The sequence below is a fragment of the Phyllostomus hastatus genome, unplaced genomic scaffold (genome assembly GCF_019186645.2).
Source record: "Phyllostomus hastatus isolate PE091 unplaced genomic scaffold, TTU_PhHast_1.1 phas_scaffold_345, whole genome shotgun sequence".
Lineage (NCBI taxonomy): Eukaryota > Metazoa > Chordata > Mammalia > Chiroptera > Phyllostomidae > Phyllostomus > Phyllostomus hastatus.
In genome coordinates, this window is record NW_025334024.1 from 31,098,364 (window position 1) to 31,113,943 (window position 15,580).

The 15,580-nt window shown below is 66.5% G+C and overlaps 1 protein-coding gene across 1 annotated transcript in view; it reads left to right on the plus strand.

Moving 5' to 3' along the window:
- Positions 1 to 15,580, plus strand: part of ZNF536 (zinc finger protein 536) — a 312,709-nt gene that overhangs the window by 197,094 nt on the left and 100,035 nt on the right. The window contains exon 5 of the mRNA XM_045818413.1: positions 13,145 to 13,297. Within this exon, the coding sequence (XP_045674369.1) occupies positions 13,145 to 13,297 (153 nt within the window). The remainder of the gene's footprint in view (positions 1 to 13,144; positions 13,298 to 15,580) is intronic.

Consider the following 15,580-nt stretch of genomic DNA (forward strand, 5'->3'; position numbering starts at 1 on the left):
GGGCAGCTGGTGACGTGACGGGCCCACCCCCGGGCCCTGGGGAGCCGGCGGCGTCGGAACACCCGGGGGAAACGAGGGAGCAGCCCGGAGCGGCACGCCGTCTCGGAGGAATGTCCGGAACGGGTTCGGGGGGCAGGGTGGGCCGTGGAGGGCCGCACCCTCATGGGCAGGACAGGCGAGGGTCGGCGTGGTGGCGAGAGCATCGTCCAGGCCCACACGGCGGAGGACGCCCGGGTCCCTGTGCCCCGGCTGCTGCCAGTCCCGGGACGGCCACTGGGACGGCCCCGGCCTGTGGCTCCGTGGCTGCCCCGGCTCTGGACGCTGCCCCTGCCGCCGAGGGCTCTCGAAACCCTCAGGGGCCCTCGTTTCCGACTGCAGGCTGGCATTGCAGCGGCGCCCCAGAGGGTGTGTGCCGCCCCTTAGAGAACGTCCCCGGCCGCCCGCTCCGAGCGAGCCCCTGACCCCCCGACCTCCCGGCTCAGAGCGAGCCGACCTCCCCCTGGCTCAGCCGGGTTCCTGCGGCGAACGTCAGAGGTGGAAGGGTGTCGGGGCTGCAGCAGCCTGGACGGGGCAGCCAGGTGGGGCGGGCGCGGGGGCAGCAGGGGGGCGCTCCCGCCACTCAGCCCACAGTGACCGCCGCCCGCCCGGTGGGGGTGGTGGGCCCAGCGCAGCGTCTCAGGAGACGCTCTCGTGTCCACACCCGGAATGCCCCGAGTTCGTGAACGCCGAGAGCAGACTTCGCAGACGTGAGCCCCGCGTGGGGAGTGTGGGTGCTACCCCTCGAGTTATAAGGGTGGACACGGCGCCGAAAGGCCCCCCAAAAGGCCTCAGGCCAGGTCCTGCAGAGTGCGGCCACCTGCATCCCCTCCACCTCCCTGGCCCAGGTCCCCTGAGGTGTGGGGCCCCCACGTGCTCCCCCTGGGGGGCTCGGGGTGTCCCAGGCTTGGGCCAGGGTGGCTGGTACCCCTCGGTGGCTTTGGGCGTGTGCTACAAAACCAGGTCCCACCAATGTGCCGAGTGCAGGGTACTGGGGACCACTGTCACCTGACCACCGGCTCTGTCCCCCCACCCCTCCCAGGCAGGGGACAGCAGACAGAGAGGCTGGAGCACCTGGGATGGGCGGCGTCCTCCCAGGGCACACGGGGGGCGGGGACAGGGCAGGAGCCGGCGCGGGGCTGGCCTTGGGCCTGACTCACTACGACCTGCGTGACTCAGGTGTGGGATGCGCACTGTCTGGGCCTCCACGGGGATTCCCGGGGTTGCGGGCCTGACAGGTGGATTGTCACCGAGCTGTGACACACAGGTGGGGACACGTGTCCCTGAGCTCAGGCTCCCCGGGGCGCAGAGGGCCGGGCAGGGGCCTCACGCGGCCACGCACCGGCTCTGTCTCCCTGAGGGCTGGGGCGGGGGTGGGCCTCGCGGGAGGGGCTGGCTTCCGCGGCGGGGGTGGGGGCAGGGGGGGGACAGTCATTTTTCACACTAAAGAGAGTCGCTGGCATCTCCTTGAGCAAGGAGGGTGGCCTTGTCAAACCGTTGTTATTTATGGAAAGAACCGAAGCGCCTGCTCTCTGCCAGGCACCTGGCTGGGCCAGGGACAGACCGGGGGCTGGGCGCGGGAGCGGGCGCAGGGGGTGGGGTGGTGCCCCCGAGGTCCGGGTGGGGTGGGGGCCGGGCCGTGCGGTCAGCTGGCGGTTGCGCTGCTGCTGGTCGTCGTGGTCAGTTGCACCGTCTGAGGGAGCAGCGGCCGGCGCCCCTGACCCAACAGGCAGGCGCTGCGCATTCTAACACTTCCCGCGGCCCCCCAGGGGGCGGTCACTGCGTTCGGCCACGGCGCCTCTGCAGGGTCTCAGGTGCGCTGACCCTCGCACGGCCCTGGGCTCGTGGGGCCCCGAGACACTCCTAGTGACGGTGGTACCGCCCGGTTTCGGGGACGAGGAGACCGGCGGTGTGCGGGCGGCGCTTTGCTCGGGCACACGGCCGAGACTGGAGCTCCGAGCGGGGACTCGAACCCGGCGCGGGGTTCAGGGCGCTCGGTGCCCACGTGGGTCCCTGCGGCCCGGGGCCTCGTGGCCACCCGGGTCCAGCCCTTGTCTTTCGCCCCATCAGCCAGGCTGGCCGCTGGCGCCCCTCCTCCTGGTGAGCTGTCACCTTGCTTTCTCATTAGCCTGTCGCTGGCCACGCTCCCTCCGGGGCAGCCTGTGGGACCCCAGAGCCGGGAGGGGCCCCTTCGAGACACGTGCGAACACGGGGCTCTTCTCTCCGCGGCCGAAGGAAGCCTGGGCAGACTCGGCCTCCCCGTGCGTGGCAGGGGCCGCCCCGCCGGAGCCAGTCGGCGCGTTGGTCCAGGGGCCGCTTGTCCACGTGTGTGCTGGGGGGAGGGGTCTCGGCCTGGCCCCCCCGCAGGTTTCGGGTGGAAGGACGAGCCCTGGACGGCTCCCCCGGCTGGAGGGGCCCCCGGCTGTGGTCCGAGCTCTCCGAGGGGCATCCCGCGGTCTGGTCCGCTCGGCCGGGGCGAAGGGCCCCCGTGAGCACGTCGGGGGGACCGGCGGCCTGCGGGCGGAGTGGGGAGCAGGTCCGGGCTCCAGCCGGCGCCCACGAGAGAGGGGCCCGGAGGGAGCAGCCGAGCGTCTCCCCCTCCTGCTGGCCTCCAGGGGCCCCGGCCTGTCCGGCAGCCGGGCCACCAGCCTGGCGTGGGCACGCCATGGGCGGCGGGCTGGTCCCCGGGGTGCTGGCTCTGGCTTTGTTGCGCCGGCGCGGACCAAGGCAGCGGGCAGCGGGGCGGCCGGCTCTGCGCCCGGAGCCAAGGGCAGGGGGACCGGCCCTCGGAGACCCCCCCGCCGGGTGACACCCCCGCCCCCCCCGCCCCTGCTCCGGGAAGATGTGCCTGGCTCGACAGGCGGAGCTGGATAGATTTCTTTTCTTTTCTTTTTTATTTGCTGATTTTTACGTGTCCCCCGAAGTGTTTATGGCCACAAGGGATGGAAGAGTTCAGCCTTCATTTTAGAAATGTCGGACCGTGGTCCGGCCGCGGCGTGCCTCCGGCCCGGGGTCCCCCGTGACAGGGGCTGGGCGAGCCGGTTCGGCTCAGAAATGGCGGGGACTTCAGAGCTGGCAAGTGACACTTGTTTCCTGCCACTGTTTACCCTTCAATAAAAAATGCATCTTTACCATAGCAACCCCGGGATCACGCGGCGCCCTCTGAAGCAGGGCGGCTTCTTAAAGGGACACGCGCACACTCTCGGGGGGACCGGCCCGCCAGGGGCTTGGCCGCGCACCCCGGGCAGGGGGGCCTCTCCCCTGGGGTCGGAGGGCGTGGACGCGTCGTCGTCGTCATCACAGGAGTCGTTGCGGTCCCGTGCCCTGCACTTCAGCACCTTCGCTCTGGAGACAAAAATAAAAACCAGTCTCGGAGGGGCTTTTGTTCGTCTTGACACTTTGCCGGTTGTTTATGGCAGCGCAGCTCTGCGTGTGTGTTTCCGTGTTGATCTGCACACGCGTGTGCATGCGTGTGCGTGTTTTCCAAGCCGCAGGCGTCGGCGTCGCTGGGAGGGAGCCCGGCGTGGAGCCTCAGGGCCCGCAGCGTTGCCCGGGGTCACAGGCCGCCCTGCGTGGGGAGTGTCACTGCGGCCTGACTTCCTCCGCTCCGTCTCCTCAGGATGGGCGCCGGGTCTTGGGGGCTTTGGGGGGGCTGTTCCCAGTGGGGCCTCTCAGGACGGAGCATGTCCCCGTGCTGGGCCTCGCGGGGTCGCCTGGTGCCACCGTGGGGGCTGGGGGGGAGTGCGGGGGGCGCCCAAGCCGCAGGTCTCTGCCATCCCCACCCGGGTCGTAGGGGAGGAGACCGGACCTCGGCCAGGCCCTGCCGCTGGCCCAGGACGACCTCCCCAAATGGGTGGAGCTTGGCTTTGATCCCGAGTCTTCGGACTGCAAAGGCTTCCCTGCGACCTGCACTTCAAACCTGGTTGTCCGGCTTGGGCCCAGAAGGGGGACGCGACTGAACGGCCTTCGGGGAAGGGGCAGTGGCCAGAAGGTTCCGCACGGCCCTCGTGTCTGCACAGCTTCCAGGGGCCCGCGCCCCGGGTTCCACCTGTGTCTGGCCACCGTCGCCTGCACGGCAGGTTTCTGGGGGGGCTATCGCCCCTGGGCACCCGGGCTGGCTGGGACCGGGAGGGTTTTTAGAGTTCCCCTCGGCCGCACGCAGACCACTCGGAAAAACGAGAACGTAGCGTGGCCCGCTCCGCTCCGTGGCTTTGGGGGGGGGGCATCTGACTGCACAGTGGGGTGGGGCCCCCGGGGGTGGCGGAGGGGCCTGTGACCCGGGTCGGGAGATGACGGTGGCCTGGACCCACGCCGGGGCCGGCCGGTCTGCCCGCGGCGTGTCCACCGGCCGCTCCGTAATCGCCCTCTCGAACGCCTGCGTGCGTCTTCACGGATCATTTAAAACGGCGCGTGCGCCGCCCACGTCACCTCGAGTCAGCCCGGCCCTCGCGTCCCCGCGAGCCGGGGAGGTAATTGCTTATCATGTATCTCTTTGTTCCCGGCACTTTTGTAAAAGAGTATGTATTATGTATGGTGCGACCTTCAAATGTCAGGAGTGTGTTGTGCAATAAACTGTCAATATTTGTGGTGGTGAGGTTCTCGACGACTTCTACAATAATTGGAACGGCTGTATTAAAAGCCCGGCTCACTCAGCTGGTTAAAGAGAAAGGCGTCGGCCGGCACTCACCGGGGACCTGCCTTCTGCCGGCGATGAAATGAAAGATAGCGCGAGGTGCTGAAGATGTCGTCTTTGTTTAAAAAAGAACATGGCAAAACTCATCTCCCCGGCGAGCCTTCTCTGCCGACCCCCCCCCCCCCCCCCGCCCCACACACCCCAGCGCGCGGCTCCCCGGGAACGGCCAGCCCACAGGTGGCGGCAGCCCCGCTCGGCCGGCCTGTCTCGGGGCCGCGCGGGGCAGGGTTCCTCGGAACCCCCCGCAGGGCAGTCAGGGTCCCCCTCCGGTCTCCTCCCCTCCCCACTCTGCCCCTAAATGAGGGGGCTGTAAGTTATCTTAAGAGGATCTTAAAAGCTATAGTTTTGGGGTTTTTTTTTAAGAAAATAAATATGTAGAAATCTTTTGGGAACTTACACTTTATGGAGAGGAGAAGCTTTGTCTTTTACTTTTTTTTTTAAGATTTTATTTATTTATTTTTAGAGAGGGAGATAGAGAGAAACATCAATGTGCGGTTGCTGGGGGTCATGGCCTGCAACCCAGGCATGTGCCCTGACTGGGAATGGAACCTGCGACACTTTGGTTCGAAGCCCGAGCTCAATCCCCTGAGCTACGCCAGCCAGGGCTTGTCTTTTACTTTTGAAGAAATTTTGGAAGAGGGAAGGCCTCCCAAATATATTGGGATAATTGTGATAGCACTTGGGGTGTGGAGGACTTTAAAACTAGCTGTTTTACTCGGGTCTCCTGTTGACCAGTGTGTCTTTGACGTCTTCTCACGACAACGTGGTCCCCATTTTTAGCAGGGCAGTGGGCGAGGGGGAGCCCCCCAGCAGCACGGCCCGTCCCCCAGAAAGCGCGTCTGCGGCCGCACTGGCCACACCGGTGTGTTTGTGGCTCCTCCCACCTGGACAGGGAGGCGACCGGAGACACTCCGAGGCCGCCTCCTCCAGGAAGCCTCCTCTGACCACCTGCTCACCCTGCCGGTGCCCCACCGCGGTCCCTGAGGGCGCTGAGCCCTTTGGGGCGTCTCTGGTGTTTCTCTGGTGCCCAGGGCCCGTCGCTCCCGCCGTGAGCGTGCTGCCCTCTCGCCGTCAGGTGCTGATCTTAGCCCCCCAGTTCCAACTCGCTCTCCGCCTCTGGTTGCTTCATGTGCCGGAAAAAGTGTGTGCACTTCTGTGGTGAAGTGTGAACTGCTCGCCCACTCTGAGCCGAGTGCCCGCCGTGTGCCAGGCCGGAGTGCCACGCACGGGCGGAAGGCCGCCGTGTGCCTGGAGCCGGGGGTCCTGGCGCGGGCGGGAGTGGGCGGAGACACGGGCCGGCGTGTGCAGAGGGTGGTGGCCGGTGTCTCGAAGGAGCAAAGCAGAGAGAGTGCAGGGAGCGGGGTCCAGGGGCCACCTCCCGGCGGCGGAGTCACTGAGGTCTCTCAGAGCGGGCGTCTTTGGAGAGTCCGGGCAGGGGCCGCCGGAGCAGAGCCCCCGGTCGGTCGGGAACCGCCGCTGAGGAAAGCCGAGTCCGGATGAGGTCCGGGCAGCAGGCAGTCGTGGGGCCGCTGGGCGTGGGGTGGACCATCACGAGAAGGCGCTGGCGCTGCTCCAGACCGAGGAGGGTCCGCAGGCGCATCCTTCCCCTGCACGTGACCAGGCTTCTCCCAGGACACGGCGGCCCCCTGGCCAGGCCCTCGGCCACTCTCCTGCGTGTTCTCCCTGTCCAGCCAGTTCTCGGTGGCCCTGCTCTGCGCAGGTCACGGGTCACCCCCCCACCCCCGTGTCTGGGGCGGGTTCCAGCCCACCCCACCCCGAGAGGGGTGTGCAGGGCCCAAGGACACCCGTCACACCACATGTCCAGGCCGATCTGTCCGCCATCGGTCCTGCTGCCGTGTCCACGGTCACAGGCCCCGAGCTGGGGACTGGACTCGAGTGCCTCCAGCTGGCCCTGAGGGCCTGGGGGCGCTGGCGCCCAGTGGACTGCGGAGATGGTGTCCTGGGCAGGGCCACGCAATGCCACGGGTGGCCCGTCCCCTGCAGGGGCTCCACGCCCCCGACCAGGGAGAAGGGGCTCCGGGCCGGGCCACCCCACACGCGCATCTGGCCCGCAGTGCCGGCCGCCCGGGCCCTTGTGTGTTTTCAGGGAAATCTGATCCATGTGTTTCTGATTCATTTTCACTGAACTCATCAAAATGTTGCTTCGGAGAAGCTATTTGAGATGCTAGTATCTTATATATGTTTTTTTTTTCCTCCAAACTTTGGCCTTTTTATGACCTATTTCCCCAATTCCCGAAATCCTATCTTGTCAAAAGCAAAAAATGCCGAGTTTTGAGTTTGGGTCTCAGGTGGGAAAGGTGGTGACAGAGAAGCCCCCCCACCCCCCCACCGCTGTGCCTCAATGCCCAGAAACCAGCTCCGGAGCTGGGCCGGCCCCAGGAGCCCCCCACTGTCCTGGTGCCGAGACCCACTGGGAGCTGGCCTTTGCCTTCTCCTAAGTGGACAAATCCCTCTCCGTGTGGACATGCACTCCTGCCAGTCCCCAGGGGTGGTTTGTAACTGTTTCCCACGGCTGCGTGCGGCTGCCACGCGGCAGGGGCACCTGAGGACCTCCCACCCCAGGTGTCAGTCTCCCGAGAGTTAGCTAGGACCGTTCACGGTGATGCCACAGTTTTTATACACACCGGTAATTGGGAATCACGTTTAAAAATGAAAGGAACCCCTTTGCTAGGACTCCCTCCCATAGTAGACATTGTCTGAATCTGTTCATTTTAGAGTTTTCAAAATCAGAGCGAGTGGTAAGCTTTCAAGAGGAACTGTACATTCTTCTGGACTTTCTCCGAGGTGCTGGCTGTTTCTCCTCCCCCCCCCCGCAGGAGACCTCAGAGCACTGGTGTGTTCGGGCAAAGACGTGGAGAAAGATGCAGCTCTGTGGCGTCCTGTTCCCCCTTCGGACTCCAGAAACAGGGCTTTTTCATGAACGAACTGAGATCCAGATTGTGGGGCGCTCTGTACCAGGCACATTCGGAACTGACTGCACGACTCTTCCAGGAAAATGTATTTGCTGTTATACTAGGAATTCCATAATATTAAAATACCATGGAATCCTACGTTATGAAATAATGAATGTTTAGGTGTACAGGTAGCTAGTTTACCCGGGTAAGGTCTCTGGGAGAACTTTCCATCCACCGCATGGATTCATCGTCACCATCACCACCATCACCACCACCTTTATCACCATTGCCACCATCACCACCACCATCACCACCATCATCACCACCATCACCACCACCACCACCATCATCACCATCACCACCACCTTCATCACCACTATCATCACCATCATCTTCATCTTCATCACCATCATCATCACCACCACCACCACTATCATCACCATCACCATCATCTTCATCACCACCACCATCACCATCATCATCACCACCATCACCATGATCATCATCATCACCATCATCATCATCACCACCATTACCATCACATCAACATTGTCACCATCACCACCATCACCATCACCACCACCATCACCATCATCATCACCACCACCACCACTATCATCACCATCACCATCATTTTCATCACCATCATCATCACCACCACCACCACCATCTTCATCACCACCACCATCATCACCACCACCATCTTCATCACCACCATCACCATCACCACCACTACCACCATCTTCATCACCACCACTATCATCACCATCATCTTCATCACCATCATCATCACCATCATCATCACCACCACCATTACCATCACATCAACATTGTCACCATCACCACCATCACCATCACCACCACTACCACCATCTTCATCACCACCATCACCATCACCATCATCACCACCACCATCACCACCATCGCCATCCACACCACCACCGTCCTCACTGTCACTGTCTTCGATGGAAATCTTCCTCAGACGCACCTCCGGGCGTGAGCGGGGCCGGGCTGCCCGGCCAGGTGAGGGAGCGCTGGCGGTCTGCGCCCAATCTCACGCGCGCCCCCTCTGCTCTCTCCCCCCCGGGGTCCCCCCGCCGGCCCTCGTCCTCCGAGCCGCTCTGTGGGTGAGCAGGGCGCCCTCACCCGGAGAGGCCGGGCCCCCTCGCCCAGCGCCTGTGCCCCCACGGTGGCAGCTCACCAGCCTCCCCGGTTGAGCAGAACCAAGGGGTTTCCCCTCATCCCCGCAGAGCGGGGCGGGCTCGGCTGCTGTCCCCCCGTGACTGCGTGACCCCGGAGGCCTCCCGTGTGGGGTTCCGCCCTGGAGCCCTGGGCAGCAAGGTGGCCCTGGCCAGGAAGAGGGGCGGGCGGTGGCACGGCCTCTCCTCGACGTTGCCTCCCGCCGCCAGCCAGGGCCGGTCACGTGGTCTCAGCTCAGCGCAGAGGAAGTTGGGACGAGCAGGGACACTTGGGGTTCCGGGAGCCCTCACCAACCCCTCTCTCCCATCTTCGGAGACCCTTCCTGTCTCCTCAGTGAGGCAGGAGGGGCAAGGGCGGGTGGGTGAGGGGCTGAGAGAGGCCGTGGTGGGGACAGTGCAGCCGGGCGGAGCCCCGGGGGGGGTGGGGAAGGGGCCGGCCTCGGGACAGCAGGCCCCGGGGATGCAGGCGGGGCACGCCCAGCACCTCGCGGCAAGCAGGCCTGCTCTGAAATGTGCGCCCAGGAAGCTCCGTGCTCACAGACACCCTGGGGGACGTTTATCAGTTCATCTTCACAACGTGGAATTATGTTATCAGCCACGGTTCTGCGGCTCAGACACGCGGAGTCTGGGTGAGGGTGTCAGGAGACGCCCGTGTCCCCACGCAGCTGCAGCAGCAGCAGCAGCAGAGCCAGTCTCGGGGCCCGGGGCCGGCAGACGCGGCTGATGGTCCCCGTGGGTCTGGGCCTGCCTGTCTCTGGAAGTGCCCAGGACAGGTGACCATGGCGGTTCTCACATGACCCACGGACGTTCAGTCCTCGGCTCTGCCTCAGCCGCCCCCCCCATGGTGGCAGCCCCCCACCCTCCCGCCGACCACCTACGGGAGGTCATGCAGGTACTGTCGCCGGGGAGTGGGCCAGCATTGCCGTCCACTCGGGTGTTGGAACAAGCGGATGGAGGACAGGGGGCCTGGTTTCTGACCCCGAGGTGACACAGTGAGCAATGCCAGTCCTCTGATGTCACCCCCGAGGAGCACGGTCCTGAGACCCAGCCCTAAACGACAGCCCGCCTTCTCTGCAGCAGAGACGCCCAGCCGGGGGGGCAGGCACGCTTGCTGGGCTCCGGGTGCCCGGTGGAGGCCCCCTGCTCCAGGCCGGACCTCGGGGACGGCGGCCCGGTCGGCCAGCTCCGTCTGGAGCGTTATTCGCCTACACGGGACTCTGTGCCTGAGGGGTGGGTCCCCCACGGGTCAGCAGGGTCGAGAGAAAAAACAGGGTCTCAGGGAAGGCATCTCCCTGCACGTCAGGTGAGGTCCGCGCACCTGGCTGAGGCAGGTGGGCCAGGAGGCGGCTGCCAGCCTGCGGCCAGGTGGCCCCACTGGGGCCTGCGGGGGCTGGCGGGGCCTTCCTTCCATACAGGTGAGCATGGAGGAGCAGAGGGGAGCTCCGTCCATCCGTCCGTGGGTCCCCCTCCGCCCCAGAACTCTCGCAGGCCGCACGTGTCTGAGGGGAGGGGGAATCGAGTTGTGGGAAAGGACACTTCTTACAAAGCCCAGACCCCCCCACAAACGGCCTGACCGGGGAGCACAGATGGGACAGCTCCCCCTTCTCTTCCTTTCTGGCCCCCCTGGCTGGGGCGTGGGGCGGCGGGTGGGGCCTTGGGCCCGTCCTGGGTGACCCGCACGCAGAAGGACCGCTGTCGGCGCCTGCACTCGGGTGGGCGGGGGGCCAGGGCGCGTCTGGCCGTCTGAGCGAGTGCCCCGGTGCTGGGCGGGGCTGCGCCGTGCGGCGCCCGGGGTCCCGGCACCCGGCCCGGCCGGGCGGCCCTGGCCGTCACTGCTCTTGGCTGGCAGCCCCTCTGGACACTTCCCGGGACCACCCACCGTGCCCTTCATCGTCGCCCCGAGTTTGTTTTTCTAGTTGGATTTAGTCTGAGAGCAAACGCCACGGGCCTCCCGGCCCTCCAAGAAAAACCGTTTCTGTGTAAAGCGAAAATTGGATTCTTAAGTCTGCAAAGAAAGCTGTTTATCTTGCGGATGTATTCTCTTCGTGGGGCCACACATGTATCCAAGACGGAGAAATGAACGGGACTGGCCCCGCTCTGTCCCTTGGAGCCGCTGTGGTCAGGCATGGCCGTCGGTGGGCTGGCCCGAGGCTCGGGCCTGGCCGAGCGCTGACCGGGACATGCCCCAGGCGGGGGTCCCCAGGGGCCGCAGCGGGAGCACGTCCCCCACTCCCTGTGCCTGGCTCCACGCCGTTCCTGCTGGCGTCCCCGGGGGCTGGGTGGGCGGAGGGCGGGGAGCGGCCCCCGTGTGCACGTGGATGGAGCGCGAGGACCCGCAGGGACAGGCCCGTCCACCGCGCTGCTGCGGCGGCAGCCGGGGCACCGGCTCTGCGTCCAGTTGAACCAAGAGCGGCCAGCCACTGGCTCACTTGAACGTGTCTGCGGGTACCCCCGGGTTCCCCGTGGTTTCAGGCTGGCCTCAGGGTCCCACCCACCTCCGGATCTGGGCGCGGCGGGGAGGCCGGTGCCAGCGCTCAGGGTGTCGGGGCGGCCGGCGGGAGGGGCCGGCGGGAGGGGCGTTCCGGCTGTTTAGACCCGGCCCATGGGTGACGCGGCTCGGCGTGTGGTCATCGCTCTCCTGGGCTCCCAGAAACTGGCTCTTTGGGGTGGAGGTGGACGCAGCCCCTGGAGGCCTCAGCCTGGGGTGGGAGTGGGCGCACAGTGCCCCGCTGTGACCGCAGGTGGGCACGCACTCTCTCGGGCCTGCTCACTGCCACCGGTGACCGTTGCCGGCAGCCTTCCCACATCACGGGGTGACCACAGACCCGGAGCTCGTGGGGGGGGGGCTGGGGGAGAGTTCCAGGGAGTGGGGAGCGCTCGGGCAGTTAGACCCGCGGCACTGCCCCCTCGGGGCGGTTCGAGGAGCGGGGAGAGGAGGGGCCGAGCTCCCCCAGGGCCACAGGGCACTGGGCGCGGTCCGAACGGGGGCGGGGCCTCCGAGCCCAGCGTCCCCACCGGGCCGCGCTCACGTCCGGAGGAGAGTGGAGCGTGCTCGCCCTGGTCCCGCGCCTGGCCCCTGCGCCCACCCCTCGCAGCTCTGAGCAGCGACCACCAGCACGGGTCCTGCAGAAGGAAAGCAATTCGTGTTTCCCGCTGCCTGCAAGGTGCCGACTGCGTTTACCCTGCCCTCTGCAGCGCCCGCAGGTCTGTCACGGGCCCAGAAGGTCCCCTTCTTCTCCCCACGGAGCTACCGCGGGTCCCCAAGGGCAGCCGAGGCTGTGGGGAGCCAGGACCGGCCGGCCTCCGCGGGGACCCGGGGTCGGTGCAGGCCCTCGGCCACAGCCCCCGCCGCCCCAGCCCCCCGGGGGACGCGGCGCCCCCAGCCCCGTGCGCGGCCGCCGCTGCCTGGCTGGCCACGGGGGTCGCAGTGGCGTGTCCTGCGAGCCCTCGGTGTTTCCACGGTGGTATGCACCGCCGTGTCCCCTCGCTCCCACGCAGAGGGCGGCCGCGAGGAAAGTTCGCCCCGTCCTCTCACGGCTCGGGCGACACAGCAGCAACGGCAGGACACTCGCCCCGAGATGCTCCGCAGACGGGGTCCTCCGGTCTCCGCGCCCCGGGCGCGCGGTGTCGGCGTGCAGCTGAGCGTCTCCACGTGACTCCGGCTGCGTCTCTGTGTTTACTGCGGCTAATTGCGGGCCCCCGTCTCCAGACGGCTCCTCTCCCTTCCCCCGGAGAGCGGCGGCGAGCGGCGGGTGCAGCTCCGCGGCGACGAGGACGAGAGGCTGCGCCCGGGATAATTTTCCTTCCTGTCCCAAAATAGCTCTGCGTCTGCACATCTCGGGGACTCGGCGGAGACGCGCTCTCTCCCCCGCTTGGCGCCTGCTGCGTGCGGCGCGGATGTGATTTCGCTCCACGGCAAGCTCCGCCGTGCGGCCGTGGCGCAGATTAATCAGAGGCAACCAACACCACCGCTTTAAAACTTTTGGAAAAAAAAACACATATTTAATAGGAGCTAAGCAAAAGAAGAAATCAAACCAGCTGCTGACACAGCTGTTTCTTCTCTTGTTTAATTCAGTTCGATATAAAGGTACCATATGCCGCTTAAGACGATGAGGGGAAAGATGAAATAATTTTAGAGAATAACAAGAAAATACATGAATTGTCAGCATTCTGTCAGATCGGGAGAAGGAAGCAGGCAGGTGTGGTATTGACATGTTTAGCTTTGTGTGGCGTTCGCAGCTTCGGCGCGAACATCCCGTGACATGTGCTGAAGTGACGTGCGAACGTTTCCCCCGCTGCAGACGTCGGCGACGAGGCCGGGAGACCGGCGGGCGGCCAGCAGCCCACGCTGCTGCGGGACCGGAGCCTGGGCTCGGCCGTGAAGGACTGCCCGTACTGTGGGAAGACCTTCAGGACGTCCCACCACCTCAAGGTGCACCTGAGGATACACACAGGTGAGCGGCCGGCATGCGCACGCACGCGGGGGCTCGGCTCCGAGGGGCCCGGGGCGCCCGCCCGTCCCGGGAGCCTGCCGCATCCGCCTCTCACACTCACGGTCTCCGGGCCTGGGTGCGTCCGAACCGACCCCAGGGCCCCGGGTCGGTCCTCCACCTCCTGAGGGGCACGCGGCCGTGGGTCCGGGCCCGGGCGGTCCGAGGTTCCAGGACACTGGGCTGACGGCCCCTGTCTGCTGCACGGAGGGGCGCGTCCACGCCCCGCGCTGGCCAGTTTTCCAGGTGCGGAGTGACGGCGGCCCAGCTGACCTGTGACCGGGGACACCACCCCCACCCCCGCCCCGACGTCGCCCAGCCGTCACCCAGCCAGGGCTCCAGGCCGACCCTGGGAAGGGCCAGATGCAGGTTGTGGAGGGTGGGCGGGCGGGCGGCTGTCCCCCGGTCTCCCCAGACGGAAATCGCCGCGTCCTCCACCAAACGGGGGCTGCGGCCGCTGGCCAGGCTCCGGCGTCCTCCCGGCCCTGGCGGCGAGCGCTCCCCTGCGCGACCCTGCAGGGTCCCTCGGCCGTGGCTCTGCTCTTCTCGTCGTCTGGATGGCGCCAGGAGGAAACGGGAGTCTGTCGGAGATGGACGCCTCCGCTGTCCTTGTTTCTTCCTCCCGACGCGCTCGCTCTCCGCTGTAGTGCGAGCCGCGTCAGGGGCCGGACGGATCTGCCGGCCGCTCTCACACACAGCTCCGCCGACCTCCCGGGGAGTCCACGCAGCTGGGGCCGTGCGGGGCGTTCTCGGGTGCGGGCCTCGTGCACCGCAGCCCCCGGTGACGTGGGAGACGCCCCTCGTCTGCACCCTGACCTGCTGCCCGAACCTCCGTGACCCGCAGAGGTGCCCCGGGCAGGGCTGCCTCATCGTCAGCACCGGGGATCGGGGGCCGTGGGCACTGGCCCTCCTGTCCTGGAGCTTGTCCCTGCTCTCCCGGGGCCACGTGGGGTCTGCCAGGACCTCCCCGGGCCTGTGGGGCCCTGCCCAGCGGGTGCCAGGGCTCACTGCCCTCAGCTGTCCCCCACCCTCCCATGCGGGGGCCCGGCTCCCGGGGACGTGGTGGTGGGTGTGCGGGGTCTGCGGTCGCCAGGACGAGGTGCCGTCTCCTGGGGCGCCCACCATGGGGCTGCCACAGGGTGGAGGCTTGGCCGTGTGGCCTGCGACACTGTCCTTCCATCAGAGGAGGACACCAAGGTGGCCCCAGCCCCCTGGGACTGTGGGCCAGGAGGGGAAGGGACCGGGCCTCCCAGCCAGGAGCCCTGCCCACCCTGTGGGCCCCGACCCCCACGGCTGGCCCACAAGTAAGAGAAACACCCCACGGAACGTTCCGGAGGGTGAGGACTGAGGCCACCAGGAGTCCTTCTGAACGTGGGCGGAAGCAAATGCGTAACTTGAACGTGTTGTAAAGTTTTAAAGACTGAGAAGGATGGTCTTTCCAAACTTCTGTTTTTTCTGCTTCATAAACTTCTGAAGTTCAGGGCCACTTGTCCTGGGGACCCTGACAGAAGCAGGACGGGGCCGTAGACTGAACATTCTGGAAACTTCCCTGAGTGGGGAGCACAAGGCAGGGCGCCAGGGAGACCCCCGCCCCACCCCCCCTTCCGCCTGTCCCCGGAAGCCGCCTGTCCCTGCGCCGGTTGGAGGGCGGCGGGGCGGCGAGCAGACGAGGGCCCACTCCCTGTGCCCGGAGGCCCGCGGAGCGGCAGCCAGTGTGCGCATGTGTGCACGGTGGGCCGGGGCGGGGACGTCCACCGTGACGGCGGCGGGGGAGTGTCGGTGCCGCCAGCCCTGAGAGTCTAAGCGAGGCGCTCGTCAGTGACGGGCTCCTGGGGGCCCACAGAGGGGTGGCCCCCGCCCCGTGCACCTCCTGCCTCTCAAGGCAGCGGGGCCGAGGACGGGCGTCCGTGGCGGAGAAGGCCTGCTTCCCAAAGTGCCGTCTTCCAGAGCCTTCCTCCCGCAGACCCGCAGGAGCACACCGGCCACTCGGGGCGTCCCCTGCGGGTGGGAGGGGACCCGCCCGTCCTGACGAGAAGTCTCGGTCACGTGGCGTCAGGGGACTGGCGGAAACTGCCCCTGCTCCTCCCTCCCTGACTCAGTTGCTTCTCTCCCCCCCCCCCCCCGTGCCTGTTTGCCAGACGGGTGTGCGGAGCTGCCTCTGGGGTGGTTCTCTGTCCCCTGGGCCCCGCCGGCTCCATGTGACACTGGGGGGGCCCAGAGAACCCTGGGCCCCGGGAGCGGCCCCCC